Here is a 27968-nt window from a genome sequence, read left to right on the forward strand (position 1 = left end):
TTGGACAGCTTGATACCACACAACAAACACATCGGTAACTGTTTGTTCGTCGGAGATGGAATGAATCCATACTTGATGTATTCACCGGAATACTGACGACACTTTTTCTTTGAGGCCGACATCTTGAAGCTGACCGGACGTGAAGCTTTTTTGAATAACGAAATCAACATGCCAAAATGTCGAAAGACTGACACCAGCGCTAACACTGACTGTTCATACCTTGCCCAATGTCTGTGCTGGCAAGGCCAGGCTGTAAAGTTGACCCAGGCACGTTGAATAGTCCAGCACGAATAGAGTGTATTGTTACGGATCTCAGACGTCGGCTCTCCCCTTATCAAGGGGGGGTTAATCCCCTTGTCTTTCTATCTGGCCGACCCGAGTCCTGGATGTTATACGCTCCTTCCGGTCGGTATTAGGTAGGGTTATTGGTCAATTTAGTCCCAAATACCTAATTACGAACACAGACCGCGAAGCAGGGAAATAACTCCCACTCGAACCATGGATATGATGGAAAATGCCGAGCGGATAGCAATCCGTGATCCGAGCCGTTAACAATGGGACGAAACCCGATTATAAGCGGTTCCTATCGTGCCACGTTTACCCAATGATAGAAAAGACGGATGCGATCGGATAAGAGGAAACCAAGAAAGAACAGGGCAATTTATTCACAATGTACAAGAAGGAGAACAACAACACAACAACATGCATTTTAAGGCCATTTTCCCTGCTAGAGCGGGGGTTAGCCTTGCGGTCCCCATGACAATCTTCTCCATTTTGCCCTATTTTCTGCATCTCTCCTTGTTAACCCCCTTGCCCGCATTTCTTCTTCCACCATCTTCAGCCAAGTCTTTCTCGGACTTCCCCGTCCTCTACTTCCTTCTACATTCATTTCCATCACTCTTCTCAACCAGTCATTTTCATCCTTCCTCAACACATGACCAAACCATCTCAACCTCTTCCTCTTCACAGCATCAATCACAGGCTCTATTCGCATCACCTTTCACAATTCATCATTTGTCTTCCTCTCTCTCAACGATACTCCGCACATCCACCGAACCATTCCATACCTACTACTCTCAAATTATCCACTCTGGCTCCGGAAACCCAAAAGCACTCTTCTCTACAATAAACAAACTCCTCAGCCCCCTGAACACCACCACCCAGTCATTCACAATAGACAACTGCATCTCCTTCCTTTCATTCTTCCAACGCAAAATTGAAAACATCTACAACAGCTTGACCACCGCCGCACCCGCTCCCCCTCAAACCACCTGCCCCCCCTTATCCTGCCATCCCCTGTCTCAATTCTCCCCAGTCTCCCCTACTGACCTCTCTGAACTCCTCATCGGAATGAAAACTGCCACCTGCACTCTTGACCCCATCCCCTCCAGCTTTGTCAAGGCCTCCCTTCCTGCTCTTTCTCCACTTATCATTGCAACAATAAACTCCTCCCTGTCTACAGGCATCGTCCCACCATCCCTCAAAATTGCTGCTGTTACCCCCATTCTGAAAAAACCTGGACTAAACCCTGACACCCTAAATAACTTCAGACCCATCTCCAACCTACCCTTTCTGTCAAAGGTTTTGGAACGCGCTGTAGCCACTCAACTCAAGCATCACCTCTCTGCCAATAACCTGTATGAAACATTCCAATCCGGATTCCGGTCCAACCACAGTACTGAAACTGCTCTCCTCAAAATCACCAACGACCTTCTCCTCTCCTCTGATGCTGGCAACCTCAACATTCTCATCCTCCTCGACCTCAGCGCTGCCTTTGACACCATCGATCACACCATCCTCCTCACCCGACTTGAAACCACCTTTAACATTACCGGCACTGCCCTCTCTTGGATTAAATCATACCTCTCTGACAGACGTCAGTTCATCTCCATCAATAACTGCAAATCCCCCACTGCTCCCCTCCCCCAAGGTGTCCCCCAAGGTTCAGTTCTTGGCCCCCTCCTCTTTATCCTTTACCTGTCCCCCCTCGGTCACTTAATCCGCCGTCATGGTCTCCAATTCCACTGCTTCGCCGATGACATCCAGCTTTTCATCTCCACCAAGTCCATCTCCACCGCCACCCACTCTATCCTGACAAACTGCATCACTGAAATAAAATCCTGGCTTCAAATCAACTTCCTCAAACTTAACTGTGATAAATCTGAAATAATCATCATTGGCCCAAAAACGCTCACCAAGTCCACCCATAACTTTGCCCTCAACATCGACGGTTTCCCAGTGTCCACCTCCCCTCACATCCGGAATCTTGGCATCATCTTTGACCAAACCCTCTCCTTCGACAAATACACTAAACAGATCACAAAGACAGCCTTCTTCCACCTGAAAAACATCGCCCGTCTCCGTCCATCCCTCTCCTCTGTGGCTGCAGAAACCCTCATCCACGCCTTCATCACTTCCCGTCTGGACTACTGCAATAGCCTCCTTTATGGTTCACCCTCAACAATCACCAATAAACTCCAATACATTCAGAACTCCGCTGCCCGTCTACTCACCCATTCCCGGACCCGTGACCACATCACCCCCGTCCTTTACAAGCTTCACTGGCTCCCCATCTCCCAGAGAATCCAGTACAAAATCCTCCTCTTGACCTACAAAGCCCTCCATAACCTGGCCCCATCCTACCTGGCTGACCTCCTCTCCAGACACACTCCCACCCGCAACCTCCGCTCTGCTGGTACCAACCTCCTGACCCCCCCCATCCGGACCAAATTTAGATCCTGGGGGGACAGGGCCTTCTCCATCGCTGCTCCCACCCTCTGGAACTCGCTACCTCACACCATCAGAGACTCCTCCTCACTCACCACATTCAAAACATCACTCAAGACCCACCTGTTCAACACTGCATTCAACATTTAACCCACAGCATCTAACCCCTGACTATCTCCTCTCCTTCTCCCTCCTTTGTGCTTTGAATATTTCCCTATTGATTCTTCTTTTTTTGCAATTGTCTTTATGTTTTGCTATGCGTTATGTTTTGCACTCTGTCAAAGCGTCTTTGGGCTTCCTGAAAAGTGCTATATAAAATAAATGCATTATTATTATTATTATTATTCGCATTTCCACCCTTTCCAGCCTTCGTTGCTGCTCTACGTTCATGACCCATGTCTCGCTCCCATAAATCATAACACTTCTCACACATGCAGCATACACCTTTCCGTTCAGCTTCAACGACACTCCCCTCCTCATCAGCACGCCACTCAGTTCCCAAAACTTCTTCCATGCACATCTCACTCTTGCAACCGTTGCCGAGTCTGTTCCACCTTCTACATTCAGCATATCTCCGAGGTGGTAAAATGTTTTCACACCTTCCAGCTTCACGCCGTTTCCAAGATCCAACTCAACATTTCCTCCATCTGCAGCTCCCTCTGTGCACACCTTACATTTGAATGTAGCTGCCACACTGGTGAATGACCCTCTCAGACCACTACATTTTTGATGACCCCACTCAGCGCACATTGTACATTGAATGGAGTTCACTCCGACACCCTTCCTGCACACAGCACATTGCCACTTCCCAGTTCTTTCCACCTCACCACATGCTTTACCACTTGCCATCACCTTCGTCTTTCCTATATTCACCTTCAGACCTTTTGTCTCCATACATTCCTTCCACTTGTTCATCTTTTCCTTCAGTCCATCCATACTTTCCGCAATCAACACCAGATCATCAGCATACAACAACTCCCACGGTAAACCCTCCTTTACGTTCTGAGCCAGCACCTCCATCACAGCTACAAATAGTAGTGGACCTAGTACCGACCCCTGATACACTCCCATCTTCACCTCAAACTCACCACTGTTCCTGTCCTTCGTCCTTACAGCTGTGCGTGCTCTTTTATACATTGCCATCACTACTCTGATCAACCATTCCTCCACTCCTAACTTCCTCAATGCCCATGTCAATACTTTGCGTGGAACCCTGTCGAATGCTTTCTCCAAATCAACAAACCCAAGAAACAACTTCTTCCTCTTCTCCATGTACTTCTCCTGCACATGGAGAAGAGGAAGAAGTTGTTTCTTGGGTTTGTTGATCAAGAAGAAGACAAGAAGGAGAAGAGGAAACGAAAGAATGTACAGGATAGGAAGAGGAAGAAGCAGTTACACAGGGCAGTCTTAAAACAGTCTTATTCTTAGTACCCAGGACAAACATACGCACTCACATGGGGATTGTAGATGGTTGGGTGGAAGGTCCGGCGATGCGGTCCAGGCTCCGGTCGGCTCCAGTCCAGGCTTCGGTCCAGCGGCGAAACCTGGCAGGCAGCCCGCGTATAGTGGAACGCGTCTGGACAGTTTATATAACGGGGGGAAGCTGGCACGCTGCGTACGTAATATGTGCACTCTCGTGCCAAACGCCCCCTCTCCAAAGTCCTCTTATTCAGCGCGCCGTATATCTCATCAAGTAAGCCAAAGGTGCGCTCTCTCAGTCAAGTCGCTTCGCAAAGCAATCAAGCGCATTCCGCCAGAAAGAGTCCTGTTACAACGTGCGTGCCTCCAACCAGTCCTTGAAAGGGCTTTGCGCTCGCTTATATATCTCGACCAGCAAAACGCTCAACGAGCCCAAAAGCCACGCCTGTCGGCGAAGTTCCTTCGGCCCTGGTTGGCTGGTGAGGGCTTACCGGCTCCGCCTTTGATGGCTGGATGATGTGGCCACACCCTCTTCTTGGCGTTCTGCCCCCTTTCTCGGGCCTCACCGCGTGTCTTATGGCAGCATTGAGTGAGCGCACGGGCAGCGAAGGCTGCCGCTGCTGGCAGAGGCGCCTATCAAATTGGGAGAGCCATAGGGCAGACTGGAGGGCGCGTAATGGCGTCGCTTGGAGAGGTAGGTTGCAAAATGAATGGATTGGGGACCTACTCTTATTTAATTGGCACAACGCAGATTCAACTATTGGAAACACGGCCTTATCTAAACACATACTAATTAAATAATTGAAGTCCTATGGTGGCCTACGTGTTGCTTGTGGCCTAAATATGGGGTGCAACCTTTAACCTTTTAATGAAGGGATATTTACAAGAAAGTGTGGGTTCTAAAACCGCAACACGGCACCCCCCCTTTTTCCAGGCTCGTACCGAGCTGAAACAAAAGGGCTATCTTTTAAATTAATGTGACACTTACGTGTGATCACCCTCTACTTTTAACCTCACCCTGAGTGCGACAGTTTTAACACTAGATATGTCCCACCTGCTGCGTTGCGTCCTACCTAACTGACTCATGCCCACAATTAACCGAATTACGGATTGGTCTTCAAACTACACATCGAGCCGGTGGGGAGCATTATTTACATTACACTACGAATTATTTACACTGTAACCCAGGACCTTTCTTTTGTGGGAAAAGGGAAGATGTTTTTGAAAAGAGGAAAATGCCATTGCAATGCACTGCACCGATACACCATACCCATATGCACCAATATGCACCATAATAAAAAAATGCACCAAAAAGCACCATCATGAAAATGCACCAAAACATTTCAAAGTTATGAATGATGCCTTGTCTTGTGCTTATCTGCTGGGCCGATGTATCTTGGCTTGAACTTCTTGCTTGATGTTATTTAATAAAAGGGCACAAACCGCGTCCGCTTTTTTATTTGTGGCCAGCAGGGCCAACTCAGGTGGTCCACTGCTGGGCATAGATGCCACTTTAAACCGTGGTCCACAAGCCAGACACCGCTGGCAACAATGGTCGGTCCCAGCAGAGGTGCCAGGCCACAGAACGTGTGGTCCATAAGTGGTGCCAGACCACAGAACGTGTGGTCCATATGGTGCATCAGTGCAGGCAGTAGGCAGCAAGGGTGCGGCCGCACAATCCAGGGCACCTGCACACTCCCCTCGGACAAAATATGGTCCATGAGTGGGGAAGGAAGACAAAGCAGAGTTAGCGAGGGGCAAGGGCGCAAGGGTACAAATAAAAACAAGGCAATGCGACATGAAGGGCGTGGGAGAGCGACCTGAGAAAGCTCGTCCCTAACCGTTCGCCACCCCCCATGTCCATCTACTCTACCCTTGCCTCTGCCCCGTATTTACACAATTTACAAATTCGTCGCGACCGTCTTGTCTTTCCCATCCCCTAATACCAAATTCGTCATCAATCCCTCCTAAGGAGGAAGAGATGGAATCACATACAATGTCTCACCCACGTCCTGATGCGTCTTTCATTCCAAACAATTCGCAAAACTTGGTGTGGAGTCCTATCACCTCGGTTAGTGGATGCGGGTGGTGCGAAGAGATTTTATCCTAACTATGCTTCTAAATGACATTAACACAGTTAAATTACCCGAGGTCTTGCCCTGCCAATCCATTGGCCATCATTACTCCATGCGGATCGAAAAACCAATTCCCATTGACCATACTGTGGCACTCTCCAATTTGGGGTCTCACTCCCCCGATCTTTCTACCTGTGCCCTCGCACAATTTCAGGGCTGGGTCGTGTGGCTCTCCTAGCAGGTCCTACTTACCGGCGCACCTCCGCCACTGAACGTCGCCACCCGAGCTTGCCTAGCTCCTCAACTACACTATCCTGGGGAAGGCCCTCCTGGCGCTTACCCCCTCTATGCCCTCTCTGGCACTGGGCTACCTGGGTCCTCTCCTGGGATCCTCGGGTCACGCTGAACTCTACAAAACTCTGACTCTACCTGGCTCCCAGAGCCTACATGCGGCCTCACCTGGCCGACAGACTACCAGTGGCGGAGTGCTCAACCAACCATATGCACTAACAGGCCACACGCTCAGCCATTACACACACTAATGCACCCATCCAAGCAGTACTCTGCTACTTTCCGCACCACAGATATCAATATCCAACCAATTTTTCGTACTCGGTCTACCTAACGTTAAACTACCCTCCACCGGGTATTCGTGAAGGGGGTCCATCCTTCCCCCATCCACTCCTTCGCACCATACACTCCATGCCACGTATCCCACACTACTCATTCCACACTCCACTCACTCCACACCATTTATTCCACACACCTCTTTTCTGGCACACCTTTTGTGCTCACACACCTCAACCACAATTCCACTTGTCTCAACACTATTTCTCACACACACAGCATCATCTAGCTAACTGGTTTCCCCCTAAAACTCATGCTTCCCCGTCATCCCTTATACTACGCACATCCCTCGTCATTATCAACCATCTAATCTACCTACGTCCCCACTACTCGTACAATGTCACGACTTAACTCTTGGTCACCTATAGTCATTTCTAGATCCTAAACATTATCATAACCCTCCCTGGCTAGTTCATACCGCCAAACCCCATAAAACTACAGCTCCTTTGCCCCAAGGATGTGAGGGATGGTAGAGCTACCCTCCCTCTACATCACTATCGCCATTACTACTCGTCCACTACTCTGAGCCTCTTGGTGCGGGAGTACATTCTTACTGCTCGGCTTCGATAAACCGAGCAATGCGTGCGGATGCTCTGTCTCCTGTAGGTTGGGTCCGTCCGGCATTTTCGACTCTGGGGAGGAGGCATACTCGGGCCAAGGTTCCAAGGTCCATCCTGGCGCGGACCCTTTCGGTCTCCGGCCCGATGACCCAACCTCCCCCGGTCGGAACACCGCGCCCGCCAGGGGGCGAAGGTCCGACCTGGCCTTTCTCCCCCGGAATCGTGTCGGTCGCCGCTACGACGCGGCACCGACCATACAGGGCGCGACCCGGCCCGAATCGTGCACGGCGCTCCTTGCAGAAGCGCCGCGGCAACGATGCCCGCCGGCCCCCGCAGCACACAAAGAACACCATCCCCCAAGAGCTCGCGTCGGCTATACGTCGGCCTAAGCGCTGCCCCGGTCAGCGTCGATGCCTGACTCACATGCTCACACCACGCGTTCCTTTTCTCTCTCGCAAAACTCTGCGCTCTAACGCCTCTCGTACATCCCATACACTCCGTCATTGCACTCGCTCGTGCATTCTCTTTCACTCCACACTCAGGTGCACACCACTGAGGCACACTCATTCTATTCGCACACTCTGTTACACACCTCTCTCGCACACATCCTGGCGCACCCATACCACTTGCACACTCTCTGGTTACATCCTCTGTAACACCCCTGTGTGTGCACTCTTTTGCTGCACACCCACTCAGTGCACACCTACCCACGGGTGGGCAATCTCCTGTCACACACCTAATCACGCGCTCTGATGTGCATCCCCACACACTCTCCACAACCAACTCAGGTGTGCTTCCTCGCACACGCTCATCCATCCCAGGTGTGCATTCTCGCACACTCTCTCCATCCATCTCACTCTCTGTATCACACTCACTCTCACACATACACTCCCTTGTGCATTCTCCCTCGCTCTCGGTTTCATACTCGCGCTCCGGCGCCATTCGCACACGCGTGCCATTTCCATTCCCACAGCGCACCACAGACCTTCTACGAGCACCCGGGTTATGCCGGGATCCCAAGCGCGCGAAAAATCCTCTCGCGCCAAACCTCTTCGCGCCATACACCACCCTACTCACCTTGGCGCTTCCTCTTCTTCGCTCCTCCACCACCTGCAAACTTTCCATTTGGTTAAGAAGTACGGCATCATGATGCGAATCCAAACTTTGCGCGCATTCCATCTCCATCTCCGATAATGCCCCTATGCCTGCCGTCTCTCCAATCCCAATTTCGGTTATTTCTTTTTCAATTTGAATTAATTCTTTTTCTTTATTAAGCTCGACGACCGCTGGCGCTTATAAAATCAAATTTTCTAATTCTGCGGTCATCGGCTTCTCTATCCCCCGAGTCGTGATTTCTACCCCGGTCCACGTAACCATGCCTTGCTCAGCCTCGCTTTCCCCGCGCTTCTCAAGCCGCGCTACCCCGTCGCATACCCCCGCAACCTTTCCGCTTGATCTGCTGTCTCTGTCCTTCCCCATCTGTTTTATCTCATATCTGGCTTTCTCCCTCGCTAACCCCTCATTTATTTCCTCGGCTTGACCACCCACGACCTTCAAATGGCCCCCTAATTTGTTCTCGAATCCCCCCAATTTGCTTTCCAATCCCGCCAATTTGACTTCCCAATTGCTCCCCCATTCTGTTTTCCAAATTACTTAACCCCTCTTTCAATCCCCCAATTTGATTTCCCAATTGCTTACTATCGGCCCCTCATTTCTCCCATCTCCTTACTCAATCCCCCAATTTGTTCCTGCGTCCTGTCCCCCGCCATTTGTATGGCTGCCTGAATCTGCGCCATGAGAGCTTGCATATCCGTCCATCCCACTTGCGCAGAGGGCACGGCCCTCGTCGCCACGTGCGAGGCGCCGCCATTTTGTGCGCCTGCAACCCCCACTACCGCACCTTATTCATTTTCCTCCTCCATCTCTCCCAATTGTTCTTCCCTGGGGTCCTGGGTTAATTCTAACCCTTCCTCTACCCCCTCATTTCCCCCCACATCCGATCGCCATGGTTATCCATGGCATGATTCAAAATTTAGATGTTATATAAAATTTCGGCCGCTCGTAATTGACCAAATTTTTTCAAAATATAAAAAATTTTGTTCGGGTCCAAATCCCACTCCCCGACACCAATTGTTGCGGCCAATAGCACAATTGGTGTCCAAAATTTTGTCAAGCAAATTTAGTCCCAGGTTCAAAATCCCAACTCCTGACTACCAATTGTTACGGATCTCGGACATCAGCGCTCTCCCCATATGAGGGGTGGGGGGGGGGGGGGAGATAATCCCCTTGTCTTTCTATCTGGCCGACCTGAGTCCTGCCGACCCGAGTCCTGGAAGTTATACGCTCCTTCCGGTCGGTATTAGGTAGGGTTATTGGTCAAAGTAGTCACAAATACCTACTTACTAACCCGACCGTAAAGCAGGGAAATAACTCCCGCTCGAACCACGGATATGATGGAAAATGCCGAGCAGATAGCAATCCGCGATCCGAGCCGTTAACAATGGGACTAAACCCGATTATAAGCGGTTACTATCATGCCACATTTACCCAATGATAGAAAAGAAGGATGCGATCGGATAAGAGGAAACCAAGAAAGAACAGGGCAATTTATTCACAATGTACAAGAAGGAGAAGAGGAAACGAAAGAATGTACAGGATAGGAAGAGGAAGAAGCAGTTACACAGGGCAGTCTTAAAACAGTCTTATTCTTAGTACCCAGGACAAACATACACACTCACACGGGGATTGTAGATGGTTGGGTGGAAGGTCCGGCGATGGGGTCCAGGCTCCGGTCGGCCCCAGTCCAGGCTTTGGTCCAGCGGCGAAACCTGGCAGGCAGCTCCGCGTATAGTGGAACGCGTCCGGACAATGTATATAACGGGGGGAAGCTGGTACGCTGCATACGTAATATGTGCTCTCTCGTGCCAAACGCCCCCTCTCCAAAGTCCTCTTAATCAGCGCGCCGTATATCTCATGAAGTAAGCCAAAGGTGCGCTCTCCCGGTAAAGTCCCTTCGCAAAGCAATTAAAACGCATTCGTCCAGAAAGAGTCCTGTTACAACGCGCACGCCTCCAACCAGTCCTTGAAAGGGCTTTGCGCTCGCTTATATATCTCGACCAGCAAAACGCTCCACGAGCCCAAAAGCCAAGCCTGTCGGAGAAGTTCCTTCAGCCCTGGTTGGCTGGTGAGGGCTTACCGGCTCCGCCTTTGACGGCTGGATGATGTGGCCACACCCTCTTCTTGGCGTTCCGCTCCCTTTCTCGGGCCTCACCGCGTGTCTTATGGCGGCGTTGAGCGAGCGCACGGGCAGCGAAGGCTGCCGCTGCTGGCAGAGGCACGTATCAAATTGGGTGAGCCATAGGGCAGACTGGAGGGCGTGTAATGGCGTCGCTTGGAGAGGGAGATTGCAAAATGAATGGATTGGGGACCTACTCTTATTTAATTGGCACAACGCAGATTCAACTATTGGAAACACGGCCTTATCTAAACACATACTAATGAAATAACTGAAGTCCTATGGTGGCCTATGTGTTGCTTGTGGCCTAACTCTGGGGTGCAACCTTTAACCTTTTAATGATGGGATATTTTAAAAAAGTGTGGGTTCTAAAACTGCAACAGTATTATATCCTGCATAAAAAGATTCTTGCAAGCCGATTGGTTGAAATGGCACCACGTGACAAAAATTAGTGTTGTGGCAAGCAATAGTATTTCGCTGGTGGCACACACTATCATGTTTGTTGCATGAGCATGTATGGACAAGAAAATACCGACACGACATCAGCGAATATGGGATCATAAAAACCATGCGAAGGGGGAAAGAATGTGGTCGTTGATTGGATGGCCAATTTGCCGAATGGCGCTGGGTAACCTGTTCAGACTGCAGGAAGCCCAATGAGTGCTCCAAATCACCGCTGCTCCTCTAAATCGCCAGTGCCCCCCAAATCATTGCCAGTGCCCCCCTACCACCCGTGGACTCTCGAGCGCCCCCCTGAAAGTTCCCAGTGCCCACTGGGGGGTAATAATGGTGGAAATAATGATGGATGGAGATCAGAGTTTGGATCACGTGTAGGGACCACTTTGAGAACCTATATATGAGAGGTTTCCTTCCATCTTTCACCGTTCAGGAGATTAGCTTGCGCAGACAAACAAACAAAAACTTTCTTTTATAATGTAGAGAGATAAAGGGATGGAGTGATGATCAACTTTGAGAGTTTTGTGCAGAACGAGGTATGGATTGGAGGTTTATCACCCCAGCAGCGTCACACCAGAATGGCTCTGCGGAATCCCTGGTGAAAGGCTGTAAGTTTGCACTGAGAAAGGCCATCGGAGATCAGGTTTTAACGCCCTTTGAGCTATACACATGCCTGAATGTAGCAAACCTAGCCAACCAATGTGCCATTGGCCATGTTCCCAATTACCCAGATGGTGGAGTGTATCTGTGCCCAAACGATATGCTGCTCAGATGAGCATCGAGTGAAGTCCCTCAAGGACCCTTCAGAGAGACATGCAATCCGAGGCATCGAGTCGAGTGTGTGTAAAAGGTAGTCGATTCGCTTTGGAGACGCTGGACCAGAAACATGTTCCCATTGTTGGTGCCACAAAAATGAGGAATGTGGAGAGACTAAATGTTCATGAAGAGGATGTGGTCATGCTTTTTGACGCAAATGCTGTCAGTAGAAAGTGGAATATGTGGAGTGTTGTCCAGGTGTATCCTGGTTCTGACAGAAAAAAATCAGGAATGTCAAAGTAAGGCACAGAATGGTCAACTGAGTATCGGCGACCAATCACGAAGATTGCTGTTATATATCCAGCAGAAGGTAACTAGCTGACTAGATGAGGTGTATTCCCCATCGGGGGGAAGATGTTTCATGGAGGAAATCAAAATGGATGATATTTGGGAATAATGTTTTTTTGTGACACACTGTTGTGAGGTCGATGCAAACAACGTCATGTGACCACGTGTACACGAGTGTGGAACAATCTCAAAGTCGTGATGTCTCTAACTCGGTGGGTAGACCAGAAAAATATGTCATCTGTGGAGACAGTGCTTGCAGAGTTTGAAGGAAATTGGACCATGTAGTTTAGAGAGTGTTCATCTTAAACTGCTTTTGTTTGCTAAACCGAGAGATAGGCCAACCAGCATCCTCCCAAAGAAGTGAGTTTATGAATGGAAAAGTGATGCTTTTATGGACAAATGGTGGACATTGTGCATCAATGTTGTTTCTTATAATGAACGTTGTACTGTGTTGGACATTGTATTATGAATACTAGTGGGGTCACACGTGGGAATCCCACGGGCATGGAGGTGTATCGTTGCGATCGGTTCAGCCGTTTTTGCGGTACCTGGGAGCGGACGGACAGACAGACAGACGGACGGACATTTGGTGAATTATAGTAAGATGGATGATCGATTTGTGCAATTAATGATTTGTCGAAGTCATGATGATCGTCAAGATATATGTTTCATGACCTAACGTCAAAAGAAGTTTCATCACCTAATGTTTCATGACGTAATGTAAAATGCCTTTTTTGTTTGGTATTTTTCAGATCGAATGAACGTGATGTATACAGTTTGAAGCAGGATTGCTTGTGTCATTATGTTTATGGTTTCAATCAGTTTCACCACAATGGCTGCCACAGGACAAATGTGCAATGGCCCAATAGCCAACAATATTCCCTCGGGATATATTTAATATTCCTTACATCATGCCAAGTGGCTTGGTTTTATCATCAAAGGCACAATTTTGTCATCTATCTGCTGTACTCTTTATTGAAGTAATCCATGTACTGTATGCACATGCAAGAAGAGGCTTGCCATTGGAATTGTTGTTTGCAGATAACCTTATGATTACAGCTGCCAGTGCAGAGGAACTGTATGCCAGTTTGGTGAGGTATCAAAAAAGTGTAGAGTCTACATTCCTCCAGAAATCATAGCAGTGATTATCTTTGAGTAATCCCAACCATCAATCATATCATCTTTCCCTATTTTACAATGAATGATAGAAGGGATGAGGAAAAGGTTGAGGTGATGTGGCCGTGTGGGCATGTGTGATGATGAAGGAGGAGAACCTAGTAAGTGTCACAGACCAAATAATGCAAGGAAAGTGGAGTAGAAGTCGGCGAAAGACATGATGTGATGTAGTTCTGCGGTCGGACGTCACAGTTGGTACAGAAACAGCCACGTTGGCAGCATCACTTGCTGTCGTGAGCGTTGGATCAGTGAATACCATGGGCTTCTAGGAAAGGTCAAAGATGATACGCGCTGCATGTAGATGGAGGATGGATGTGCCTTTAGAGGTTGTGGGGATCATGGTGGAAATAATGATGGATGGAGATCAGAGTTTGGATTAGTAAAAAAAAATCACCATCATGTACATCATAAATATAAGAATGCAGTGTATGTACGTAGAGCGGTCTGGTTTGCACAGTAATCGGTTTGCTTGGTTCCTTTGAGTCAGGCAGGTATGTAATGAGTGAAGGCAAAGTGGATGGCAAAGATGATGTAAGTACGTACAAAGTAATCCACCAACTTTAGTGGCACAGGCATGATGGACCCAGAGTCATCTTGCTGGATGTTTTTATTTGCTCTCATCGGATGACGACCACCTGTTTGCAGGGGTGAGTTGAGGTAAAATAACCACTTAAAAGAAGAGCAACAGCCAGCTATATCTTGTCTAGCAGACGGGCATGCACCGCATGACTAAACAACACATTTGTAATGCAAAAATCAGACAATGTTTTGCTTTAAGAAAAAAAACATTTATCTGCATTCCAGTGTTTTAAAGGTGAAATATTCTGTAAAGAATTGTGCAAATGTCCCTTATGAGGTCATCTACACACAGTCATGTGATCTAATTATGTATGTATGAGTGGAACAACTCAAAAAGCAGACAACCCTTTCAGCACACATTGTGACTTGCCGAATAGCATAATGTTCAAAATAATCCAGATAAACCGATGTGTGTGGTGTTCCCATCCAAGAACATCGCTCGTGATCCTTTGAGCGGGGCGCCAAATCCCAAATGCATTTTTTATTTTTCACACTCACCCCTGTAATGTCATCCAAGGCAAAAACACCGATCTTTCCATCCTCCCAGTGATCTTCGTTTGTATGCAACCCAAGGCTGCAGGGCAGCATCATTGCCTGAGGGTGCAATAGCTCGCCTACTCTTCGCGAAGGACACTGCGGGATCTTCAATGTCAACCAATAAATGGTGGCAGATGTGATGCCAGTTCAATGTCCATCCAAGGGCCGGCACACACATTGATGTATCGTCCTGCCCATGAAACGCCAAAATGCCATTTCATAGCTGGGTCGAAATTGGTGGTCTTTCTGTCTTCTACCGACTCCTATCTGGCCGAGCCCCCCCCCCCCACCCCAGCCCTGTCTGTGCTCTGTCCCCCAAAATACTCCTCCAGGTCGCACAAGATCTGCCAGCAACCCTCTTCTGGTGAAACTGCCAAAATCAAGACTCTCTGCTCAACTTCACTCTTTCATTGCTCTTTTCTCCCACCTCTGGAACAAACTCTCTCACTCTCTTCAATCCCACTCCTCCCTCCAGGTCTTCAAAACAGCTGTTCACCACCATCTCTTATCTTCCCCCATCCAAAACCTTGATCTTCTCTACCCCAGTTAATTCACCCCAGATCCACTTTAATGAAATACAAACTTCTTTCCTGCAAGTCCGAGCTCTGTCCATGTGTGTTTCACACTCCACCCCCTTCCCATGCCTCCTCTCTCCAAGCCCTCTCCCTCCCACAGATCTCCCGATGTCCCTGCTCTCAAATGTTGTACTTGTGTGCTTCCCCGTCTTTCCCCATCTTGTCTCCCACTCCCTTTATTTCGTCTTACAGTCACATAAAAAAGTAAGTAGACCCCATGTAAAGTTTTGACTTTTTCAACACATTTCAACATACAGCTATTTGATCTTCATTTCTACAATATTGATAGATAAAGGTGATATAATATAACAAATATCATGAAACATTTACATTTTGTAGTCCATTGTATGATTTAAATAAACATGAATGCAAATTTCGCATGTGGAAAAAGTAAGTACACCCCTACATTTATCACGACTTCAAATACCTAAAATTAGAATCAGGTGCACCAGCTCAGGTGCAAATGATTAGAACATCGTTAGAGAGGATCTTGGAGGAACCTGTCTTATTTAAACCTCAGACATTTAGTTTGGTTTGCTCTTTGTTGTTGAAGTGTGCGGCATCACCATGCCTAGATCAAAAGAGCTCTCTGAGGCCTTCAGAAAGAAGGTTATATATTCCTACGAGTCTGGGAAGGGATTTAAAAAGATCTCCAAACAATTTGAAATCAATCGTTCGACTGTCCGGAAGATCATCGACAAGTGGAGAAGATTCCAAACAACTGCCAACTTGTTCAGGCCAGGCCGCCCCAGCAAATTCAGCCCGAGAGCAGACCGCAAGATGCTGAAAGAAGTCTCTAAGAACCCCCAGAATGTCATCACGGGACCTACAGGTAGCTCTTGCCACTGTTGATGTCAAAGTGCACGAGTCTACCATTAGAAAGAGGCTGCACAAATTTGATCTACATGGGAGGTGTGCCAGGAGGAAACCTTTGCTGTCCAGAAAGAACATCAGGGCAAGACTAAAGTTTGCCAATGAACACCTAGGCAAAGACCAGCACTTCTGGAACAATGTGCTCTGGACAGATGAGTCAAAGGTAGAGCTATTTGGCCACAGTACCAGAAGACATGTTTGGCGAAAACCAAAGACAGCATTTGACCACAAGAACCTGATACCAACTGTAAAGCATGGTGGTGGAAATATTATGGTTTGGAGCAGCTTTGCTGCATCAGGGCCTGGGCAGCTCACCATCATAGAATCCACTATGAATTCTTCATTGTACCAGAGGGTGCCTGAGGATAATGTGAGGCCATCTGTTGGAGAGTTGAAGCTCAACCAAAGGTGGACCTTGCAACATGACAATGACCCTAAGCATACCAGTAAATCCACCAAGGAATGGCTGAAAAGAAAGAAATGGAGGGTTCTGGAATGGCCAAGTCAAAGCCCGGATCTAAATCCCATCGATATGTTGTGGGGGGATTTGAAACGAGCTGTGCATGCAAGAAACCCCTCAAACATCGCACAGCTGAAAGAATTGTGCATGGAGGAGTGGGCAAAAATTTATCCGAGTCGATGTCAGAGACTGGTAGACAGTTATAAGAAACGCCTACTTGAGGTTGTTTCTGCCAAAGGGGGCAATACCACCTATTAGAGCCAAGGGTGTACTTACTTTTTCCACATGCGAAATTTGCATTTATGTTTATTTAAATTATACAATGGACGACAAAATGGAAATGTTTCATGATATTTGTTATATTATATCACCTTTATCTATCAATATTGTTGAAATGAAGATCAAATAGCAGTGTGTTGAAATATGTTGAAAAAGCCAAAACTGTACATTAGTCCTTGAGCCAACCGGCCATATTTTGAAGTGAATGCTCCGGCGGGGGGAGTAATTCTCATTATGATTTTCCATTAGACCAATGTCTCAAGTGTCAGAAAAGGTGTGATGGACATCTGAGAACGGTAGCTTAGTGCCCGGATGGACGCCATCTTTGAAACCACCCAGCTCGAAAATGCCCATTTGGTGGGGTACATTGTTGCACGTGTATCTGGACTTCTATACTAGCTATCGATGTGCGGTTGACGACTAAATATACGTCCGATGTGTACCGTCTAAATAAAAAATAATATGAAGCATTTTGTTTTAGATTAATTATTATAAAAATCAATTATCGAAAAAAAATCATATATTTTTCAATATTTTATTATTAGACTTGTACTTTTTTTAGTGAAACAACACTGGTATGATTTTCCAAATTATGCATTGTGCTACACCGTTTATCTGTCTATAAAAATAACTCAAAAACTAAAACATATCATCCACCACGAGTGTACACAAAAAATATATGAAAAGGCATGCACTTTCCACAAACCGAAACTATGTCAGTTGGAATTTCCCGCCGATAATCAACCCACAGAACCCAGTGCCGAAAGTGACGTCAGTCTATTCTATATCTATATTCTATATTCTATATCTCAGTCTGAGATTTGTTGCGGTGACCTGATTAATTTCTGAGGGGGGGGGGGGGGGGTGGGTGGCTTAAGAACTAAAAGTGAACATGTTAGATGGCGCCACATACAACTCTATTATAGAGTTGTATTGTGGCGCCATCTAACATGTTCACTGACTTGGATGAGTATGTCTATGTAAGCTGGCGAGCTTTTCGGATATCGGAGTAATCTAACGTCAGTCTTTTTGTTCTTTCAGCTGAGATGGCCGGTGTCGAGGCGAAACGGGCGAAGATTGAACCTGAGTCCGGAACGTGCATCCTGTGCAGCAAGAAGTCGCCACTCTCTGAACTAAGCAAGGCAGCGGGCAACAGTTCTTGGAAGACATTGTGTGACGCAGCTGCAGTTAGAAACTTTTATCCAATTCTAAAGCTAGTCCAAGAAGGCGCAGTTGAACTTCCTAATATTCCAATATTATACCATAGGGCTTGTAGATCAGACTTCACTCACAAAGGTTTTAGTCTTCGACAAGGGGCTGTGTCACGATACTATCTAACTGCAGAAAATCGGGCTACTGCACTGAGGCAACTACGAGAAACTATCCTTGTGAATGGCAGCGACACATCTCACACCAAGCACCCTGACTTGTCCACTTCTCGCATCAAACGTGATGAGTCTGGCGTCACAGCTATCTGTGATCTACTGGAAAATGACTGGACCAATCCATTCGCCGATGATCCGTCATGTCTTCTCAGTATATTGTTGCGAATATGGAATTTGGCCTCCATATCCGCTTGTAAATATTCCCCTATTTTCTCCAATACTCCCCAACTTTCCCCAATCCCCCATTCCCTAGTCCCATTGCATGTAAATAACAATCAGTAGAGCCGACCTTCCCCTTATTCCCCCATTAAATGTCGTGCCCAGGTCCACCGCACCACACGTAGACAACTTTCGGACATCTTCCTAGTTATTCTTATTCTATGTCAGTTAAGGCCTCGTCTCCATTAATTATGACTCTTCGTTGCACCAGAATGTGATTATATGGCACCAGTAGTGAGTTTAGGACCTTTCCCATACCTCCTCCCATCTTCTTCCCCGTCTACAACAACAGAGGGGCACGGCGCTGCGCGGGGGGGAGTGTGCGTCCTCCCACCGGCTCGGTTCGCCGCCATCGACGATGCGCTCCAGACGATGCGCTCCAGACCATGCGCTCCACGGGGTTACCACGAAGGGGCTCCTTGTCAGCTCCTCGTCAAGGGCGGAGCCTGGTAAACCCCCCGCACGCACCCAATGAGAAGCAACGTGCCGATTCCACGAGGCGGAGCTAACGAGCCGAGGGCGTGTCACTCCCCGCCGGATATACGCGGCCACGCGCCGGATGTGAGTGAGATGCGCCCCCAGCTGGAGAAAGAACGTTGCCTTGCCTACGACCGCTGAGAGGAAGAGAACCCGCCTGAGAAAGAACGTCACCTCTGAGCGCTGCGACGAGACCTCCCCGCATCTCTGGACCGGACCGGGTCGATTCTAACCTTTGAGCACAGGTGCACCTGGAGCCATCGCTACCCGCCTGTCCTTTCCATCAACCCCCGTGTGAGTCAGCCATTGTCCCGTTTGCCTGTTGTCTGTTGGGGAATAATATAAGATTGTGTCTAAGTGCTTGTCTTTCTATGTTGTACCTCTAGCCCCTGTAATCTAACCTTTTCCGTAACGAATATAATCTCCTCCGGAGGTCTTGAGAACCGTATCCCTGGTGTCTGTCATTATAATTCAGCCGTGTGTCTTCTTTTTCCTTATTGAGCCAGCGTGGCGCGGCTTCGTCAACGTCGAGTATAATCGGTAACTTGTGCAGACGTGGTCATACCAAAACCGCTCGGTAAACTAACATCTAAGCCACGTCTGTAACAATATCTACCGGAGCGGCTGCGAGGGAGGACGTTTCTAATGACCTACTCAACACCCTGCAAAAGGGGGAAGCGGCGTATCAAAGCTTCCAGAAACGTCTTGAAGAGGGAACAGGCTTTCATGACACATTGAACAAGCTAAACTTGAAGACCTTTGGTAAGATCAAGCAGAAAGTTGTGAAGGGCACAAACAAGGAGATCGTCCTGAGAGCTGACAGACAACTGTTTGCCACCATGATACTCATCGCCAAGACAAGGAACCTCGACATGCAACTTGTCCTTTGTCACCCACTAGGGCCGTTACCATGGTCTTTGGCAAATGTTGATGGGACAATGAAAAAAACGAACAAAGCTGCACTTGCGAAACACATGGAAGGTCTTGTGGAACCAGCCGAGAACGTTGACAAGCGAAGTGCAACAATAATTGATGCGATGGCTCTCATACAAAAGATGCATGGCGAGAACGACACGTTCGAAGAACTATCTGACCGCATCCTTGCTGCAGCGCTTCACGCTGGTCAAGGCAGTGAGCGCATCGATGTTGTCTTTGACACATACACAGAAGAATCCATCAAAGCAGCTGAGCGTGTGAACCGCGGTTCAAATTAAGGCATCAGTTTCAGCGAGATCAGACCCGCACACAAAATCATGAACTGGCGGTGTCTCCTTGCTTGCAGCCAGACAAAGGAGAAACTGGTTGTGTTTCTGGCGGAGTTGTGGAAACATGAAACAAATCGCGAAAAGCTAGGCAACAGAACACTGTATGTCACCTGTGGTGAAAAATGTCTGGTACTGACCCGCGATAGGTGGAAGTTGGTGCAAGCACTCGAATGTAGCCACGAGGAAGCAAACACGCGTATGTTTCTCCACGCAAAGCACGCCGCTACCCACTACAAGACGATCATCTTAGTGGCAGATGACACCGACGTTCTGATCATCAGTCTTCATCTCAGCAGAACCATCGATAGTCAGCTCTTCATCAGACGAGGAACAAAGGTTCGAGTCAGAATGATCGACGTTGGAAAGTTGGCTGCGGTATTGGGGTCTGGAGTTTGCAGTGCATTGCCAGGGCTTCATGCATGGAGCGGGTGTGACACTGTGAGTGCTCTGGCTAGCCAAGGAAAGATAAAGGCTTTGAAGCTTGTGCAAGCGAATGAGCTGTATCTTCAAGCATTCACAGATCTGGGATCTTCGTGGAATGTACCAACAAACGTCTTCAATAGCATTCAGGCCTTCACGTGTCAGCTGTACGCCAAGAACACGAAGATCGTCGGTGTTAATTCGCTCCGTTATCACATGTTCTGTGCAAAGAAGGGCCAGATCGAATCTGGACAATTGCCGCCTTGTGAAGACTCCTTGATGCAACATACGCTTAGGGCCAACTATCAGGCGGCTATCTGGCGACGCAGCCTTGAAAACCTACCAGACGTCCCAACACCATCAGCAGGACATGGTTGGGAACTCGATGATGGCGGTTCGCTCACAATCCGATGGATGGCGGGTCTACCAGCTCCAGATGTCGTCTTGAATCTCATCTCATGCACATGCAGAAGGACGTGTCGACCGTCAGATTGCTCCTGCATACTGAATGGGTTGAAGTGCACTGTTGTGTGTAAGCTGCAGGGATGCTCCAACATGGTGCAGGATGATGCTATCGTGGCTCAGGATGCCAATGACTCTGATGGCGACTCTGATGATTAACTTTGTGTGCACTGTATATTGTATAGCATATGTTGTTCTCTATTATAATGCAGGCCAAATTGCCTGAAAATCTTTATAGACAGATAAACGGTTTAGCAAAATGTATAATTTGGAAGATCATACCGGTGTTATTTGACTAAAACATGACATGTTCAATGATACCTCCGCTTGCTTATTAGGAATATATATCGTATGGTGTTAAAATCAGCTCCATACGTCTTTCCAAACTCTAGTAATGAATAATTAATATAATTGGCGGCCATTTTGAAATCCAAGATGGCCACCAAAGTGCAGATTTCCTATGTAACAATTTCCGCCTGCTTATTAGATATCGTATGGTGTTAAAATCCTCTCCGTACGACATTCCTAACTTGCGTTATCGTCAGAATAGATAATGCCAGCGGCGGCCTAAGTCATTTTATGCCTCTTTACATTTATTTGTTGTAAACTCGTGTGGATGATATGTTTTAGTTTTTGAGTTATTTTTATAGACAGATAAACGGTGTAGCACAATGCATAATTTGGAAAATCATACCAGTGTTGTTTCACTAAAAAAAGTACAAGTCTAATAATAAAATATTGAAAAATATATGATTTTTTTTCGATAATTGATTTTTATAATAATTAATCTAAAACAAAATGCTTCATATAATTTTTTATTTAGACGGTACACATCGGACGTATATTTAGTCGTCAACCGCACATCGATAGCTAGTATAGAAGTCCAGATACACGTGCAACAATGTACCCCACCAAATGGGCATTTTCGAGCTGGGTGGTTTCAAAGATGGCGTCCATCCGGGCACTAAGCTACCGTTCTCAGATGTCCATCACACCTTTTCTGACACTTGAGACATTGGTCTAATGGAAAATCATAATGAGAATTACTCCCCCCGCCGGAGCATTACTTTTGGTCTGGCTCAAGGACTACATGGGGTGTACTTAATTTTTCAAGTGACTGTATGTGTCCGTTTGTTTTTTTTGTCATTAATGTTAGCTCTTACACGAGCCTCAATCTTGTATACCAAGAAAGAAAAAAATTCAAACCCAGGCTAGACAGCTTAAAATGAGTGTGCACACCAGTGAAATATGTGTCATACGAACTCTTCCATGTAAGCCTTAGATAAATTAAGAATAAAAATTGTGATAATGTCATTCACGAAAGAAAGAATAGAAACCAATAGAGAGTGTACAAGTGGGTGTAAGAAATGAACGGTACCTCCAGAGTAACAGTTGTGGATCAGGGCTGCCGGTTTGAGTGTAAAGTTGGATTTTGCCGGAGTGGAGTGGTTTATAACACCGATGTTGCAGTCTTTGGGACGGGGTTGAACAAAAATGGAGAAAACTATCTCATCGACGGGAAATTGCACAGCGACCAGAGACACATTCTCTTAAAAAATGTATTCGTCTTTGGAGCCAATGTTTCCTCATCCATCAACATATTTTCAATACAATCTTGTATACAAAAAAAAGAAGAAAAAAAGTCATGCACGTAACAAAGAATAAAAACCAATAGAGAGTGTACGAGTGGGTGTCAGAAATGAACAGTACCTCCAGATGCACTGTCGTGAATCAGGGCTGCTGCTTTGAGTTTCAAGTTGGGTTTTGCCAGAGTGGAGTGGTTCATGTCACCGATGTTGCAGTCTTTGGGACGGGGTTGAACAAAAATGGAGAAAACTATGTCATCGACGGGAAATTGCACAGCGACCAGAGACACATTCTCTTAAAAAATGTATTCGTCTTTGGATCCAATGTTTCCTCATCAACATATTTTCAATACGATCTTGAGAAAGCGTTGAAATGAGAAAACAAAGAGAAATTTTAGGCCTGCAAAAGAAAACTTCAAAAGAGTTTGAGATTATTTTTAAGGAATAAATGATACAAAGTGCAACCTGATGCCTGTTTTTTCCTTTTTTTCTGAATGCAAATAACTCGATATCATACCTGGTTGAGCTGGGGTACTCAGCAGACAGGATGCATCCGTTTCCAAAGGTGGTGGGCTGTGCACCAACTGCAGAGACACGCACACAAATTACGACATTGCACACCCTTCTTGGCAACAGCTTAAAAAACAACTAGAGAGTTCATAGAATACTTTCCCCATGCTTTCTTGAGAAAAAAGGACATGGACATGGGCTGTAAGCGGCAAATTGGATTGGTCAAGATGATGTAAAATGCTGTAATATTTTGTCCAATTACTGCTAAAGGAAAGGTTTTTGAAAGTGGCAAAAAGGGCGATTTGTATTCTCCAGTGTTCAAATATATATTTTCAATTGAAACAAAGTAAAAGTTTTCAAAAATGATGAAAAATATTTTAAAAGTTGAAGAATTTTTTGGGAAGTTTACCACCGTTGATGCAGCGTCTTTCACACCACATTAGTTAACACGTTAGTTATTTGTTATTAGTTATATTAGTTATTATATTATATATTATTATGAGTAATATTATTGTTATTAGTTATTATACTAGCCGAAACCCGTGGAACATCCACGGAAGGGAGGATGTGGTGTATGGATAGAGTGTACCAATATGGATGGCATAGGGGATTTGCTTGCCCGAGTAAGAGTTAGGAAGAAAGATGAGAATGAAGAGTGCGTATATGCACAACGATCGCCGACACCAGCACAAATGCATGCTCTGGATTGTCCACTCAGTGGTGGCACTCAGTAGAGCGCATACCTCCACCAGGTGGACATTTTATGATTCGTATCCACTGATAGGCTGGATCTGGATCCGACTTGAACCAAAATCGAATCAGCTTGTTCTTGTCATCGAAACAACTCATTTAACCAACTCGTACACAACTTTTTGAAATATGCTATATATCGTTTTAGGGCCCCATCTCTCAATGGTCATGAATCGCTTAATAAATTAAAAATTCCCGTATCCGGATCCGGATTCGAATCCTCACCAAAATTGAATCAATTCATCCTCGTCATATACCTAACCTGGTCACCACGTTTCGTCCGAATCCATCCACAACTTTTTGAGATATCCTGTTCATAGACAAACAGACCGGCGGCGGTGAAAACACAACCTCCATCCACCTTTGGTGGTGGAGGGAAAGAAAGCGCCCCAAATGGTAAACCTTTTATAGAACTCCTTTTTGTGGCTCTCTAGTCTAATGATCGATCCCCTCCGAACCCCCACCCTTACCCTACTCTGTTTCCTTCTCACCCCTTTGATCCTCCGTCACAGTTTATTTCGGTGTTCGTATACACCTCACTGATTTCTACCTTATCGTGAACAGGGTAAAGCCTACTTTGATAATCATGAACGGTGGCAGATGCAGGAGCGAAACGTCGGCGTAGGCCTCGGCCCTGTTTCCGTTGTGTAAGGGGGGGGGGGGGGGGGAAACAAACATTTTGGCCTCAGACCGTTGAGAGTACGTCGTTCCGTGGACTTTTTGAACGGGCCTCGTATGCCATGCTTCGTCAACGTTGGGTTGTTTTTAAATGATTTGAAGGATTAACTTAAGCACCGTGAATAAAGCAGATACTGATGGGCTGCTGATCGGTTTCACTTCGTTGTTATCACAGTATATGGAAGAAATTATGGTAAACCCACCTGATGAGGTTAGCGTACACCGCCATCGATGACACCGCCACAAATGGCGGAACAGATGGATTCTTCTTCATCGCATTGCATCGCATTCTCTTCCTGTGAAACTGTTTCATATAACTGTGTCGTTTATGTACATTTTTTTTTTATTACATTCACGTAGTTTCACATTCTTGACTTCGTGGAGCTTCAATGTGGTTCAAAAAAATAAAATAAGGTTTTGCATTCTTCTTCATCGCATCGCATTCTCTTCCTGTGAAACTGTTTCTCCATTTAACGTTTCCAAAATCAAAACTTCAAAAACTTCTTCACTTCGATTCGAAAAAACTTCAAACTTCAAAAAACGTTTCCAAAACGTCACTCCATTTAACTTTATTAAAATGACGATAAAGACCATTTGGTTCACACCACCCATCACACCACGCATCGTCTTCGCCCAGCAGACGCCAATACGATGGTGTCGTAAGATGGCGTCGTATCGGCCGATAATCGGATGCTTTTGGGTCCCAAAGTCGGCGAATTCAGATTTTTCGAGTATGGCTGTACGTGATAAACAAAGAGCGCGGTTCGTAGATGGAAAATGCATTAGTGCCGTGGGCATGGGGTCACTGGGTGCGGCGTAAAAGGGATAACAAAGTCGAGTCCTTACGGTATTATCATATAGATTATATATTAGTTATTCTATTATATTAGTTATGTCATGAGTTAATTAGTTATTTGTGCTTGTTTGTGTCCTTTCTGACATCCTCAAAAACAGTAAGTTTGATGATTCAATTATTTTCAATTTTATTTGACTGCCAGACAGGCAGAGTGACAATATGATCTCACTCCACTCAGCACATGAGCGATCAAGACAAATTCGGAGCCAAAGTCCTGTTAAATTACATGTTCAGTTTCTTATTCATGTTGCAACTCGTGTTCAAAATATAACGTTCGATTGGGATTAACTTGTTCCTCGATCATAAACTGACGTTGTGGACAGACAGACAAACTGAACAAATTGCTTAACCCCACCTTTCACTTCATGCCACGGAGGAAAACTGCAACAAAATTAGCTCACCTGGACTTCAGTCCTGAGTATGAGCAGTATTGCATTGTATTGTATTGAAGTATTGCATCCTTCAGTCCTGAGAAGAATACCTGCCCTTACCTGCAGAGGGCATTGCAGCCGCAGCAAAACTTGACGTCATTGACAGTTGCTGCTGATGTATGTGAGTTTCAGGACCCGTGGTCCTATTTTTAATGAGTGTTGTCCATAATCTCACAATAAAGGCTTTATGAAAATTTGATGACAAAAGCTCAACTTATGGTTTCAAAAAAGTCATAACCAGGAGGCACAAGCAAACCTGCACACACACGCAAAACCCATCTCCCGCTACCTGGAGGACGGGATAATTATGGCAGAGTCGTTCGGATGGACATCTCACCTCGTTTTCCTGACGCCGCCACTGGTACCATTTCATCGCTTTGGGATAGGTTGGAGGAAAAGATCAGGAAGTTAACTTTTGAACCACATTGTTTGCAATATCTTTGATGTACATCAGAACATCTAAGAGCCACGCTGTAAATATAAAAGCCATGCTGAGCAAATATCCCACGGTGTCCTACAATGAAGAGTAGGTTTGCGTTATCATCGGCACCCTGAACAAATTACAAATGCCTGTCCCAACCTACAGGAATGATGTAACCCGCAGCAACGTGCTGCATATCAGAGAAGATACCCTTCTCCTCCACACTCTCCCCTACCTTATGTTCCCTTATGAACAGTACATCTCCTATTTATTGTAACCTTATAATTCTCGCCCCACTCCACACGGATGTGGAAAATAGATGGCCTCAGCTGCTCTGCAAAAATTGCTCGTTCATGGATTGGTGGACGGTATACCAAAACTGCATGGTCTTAGCTGACTGAAGCTATAAACAGGATCTGCACGTATTATCGGAGAGGATAAAACAATGAAAACCAACAGTCTTTAAACTCAGATGTGACAGAAACTTTAAACATCAACGATTGTAATTGCATCGCAGTCTGCAAGTCGAACAGCGGCGAAGCCGGGCTTGTAAAATATTACAAACCACAAACACACATGATTAGCTTTCTAAACAGTCGCTTATGCTGTTTACAACATTAAACAAAGAAATTTGGAGGAATCCAGACATCCATAAGTAAAGTTTTACTTCCAGAACTGAGCGAAGATCTACTGTAATCTATAGACCCCACAAGAGTTGGAGGTGTGCTCCTTTACCAAGCAGCTCGCTAGCGCTTGCCTAGCCAGCCGTTCCTTAACGGGTTTGAATGGAGTGCATGCTCAAATGCTTAAACCTCTTCGCGATCTCTCCACAATAAACTTGGTAAATGAACACACACCCAATGTTCTTGAGGCCTGACCATTGATCTACTGTAATCGATGTACCCCAGAGAGGAATGACCTTTGCCTTTGACATGACTCAAGGTGAAAGAGAAAATTGTATTCAGAGCAGGAACACATTTACCGTTATTTGCAGGTTTCTTGCCCAGGAGGGATGGATGACTCAGGGTTCCCTGAAACAAGAACGTTGAGGGCTGGAATCAGGATAATTCAAGGTTAAAGGCTCAAGATTCATTCCGATTCCGACAGAGCACTCCATAGTGGCAGCAATTGCAGTGTAATAAACCAGTATTAGGCGTCCACGACCATCCTTGACTATGTTGTGGATTGCCGGCTTTGGCCCTCACTTTTTGACCTTTTTTCCTCTGGATGTTATGGGAGGGAGATTATGTTTTCATCCATGTCTGTCTGTGAATAGTGTACCTCAAAAAGTTATGGACTGATTCACATGAAATTTGTTGGACAGGTTGTGTGTGTGACAAGTACGAAATTATTAGATTTTGGTGAAGATTTGAATCCGGATTCGGATCCGACAAGATTTTTAAGCGATTCTTCACCATTGAGAGATCGGGCCAAAAATGATATATATCACGTTATTTCAAAAAGTTATGGACAGAATCAAACGAAATTTGTCGGAGAGATTTGCTGTGCGACAAGGACGAAATGATTTTCTGGTTCTTGTCTTGTACGTTCGTTGTCTCCGTAACCGCTTGAGCAATCGACACGAAAGCTTCAACGTAGGAGCGCCTACTCAGGGAGAATTATTGAAGGCTTCAGGGAGCAAGCACTCTCCCTCCCACAGATCTCCCAATGTCCCTGCTCTCCGCTGTTGTACTTGTGTGCTTCCCTCTCTCTACCCATCTTGTCTCCCGCTCCCTTTTTGTTTTGTGTGTCCGTTTTTTTTTGTGATTGATGTTAGCTCTTACACGAGCCTCGATCTTGTATGCAAAAAAAAGAAAAGAAAAAAG

The 27968-nt window shown here is 46.3% G+C and overlaps 1 protein-coding gene across 2 annotated transcripts; it reads right to left on the reverse strand.

Moving 5' to 3' along the window:
* Window positions 1-13150: 13150 nt before the first annotated feature.
* On the reverse strand, window positions 13151-24639 carry LOC144889776 (uncharacterized). 2 transcript variants are annotated; one of them, XM_078770976.1, is made up of 6 exons: window positions 24448-24639; window positions 23014-23080; window positions 22621-22713; window positions 22289-22381; window positions 13923-14014; window positions 13151-13697 (listed from the first exon to the last, which is right to left on the reverse strand). In XM_078770976.1, exons 1-6 carry the CDS (start codon window positions 24496-24498, stop codon window positions 13566-13568), a joined length of 528 nt encoding a protein of 175 aa, XP_078627102.1. In that variant the 5' UTR covers window positions 24499-24639; the 3' UTR covers window positions 13151-13565. The 2 variants fall into 2 exon arrangements, with proteins under 2 accessions (XP_078627102.1, XP_078627101.1); XM_078770975.1 differs by having other exon boundaries at window positions 24333-24488.
* Between the last annotated feature and the right edge of the window lie 3329 nt (window positions 24640-27968).

Source organism: Myxine glutinosa, chromosome 1 (assembly GCF_964187855.1).
Source record: "Myxine glutinosa chromosome 1, kmMyxGlut1.1, whole genome shotgun sequence".
In the NCBI taxonomy this organism is placed as follows: Eukaryota; Metazoa; Chordata; class Myxini; order Myxiniformes; family Myxinidae; genus Myxine; species Myxine glutinosa.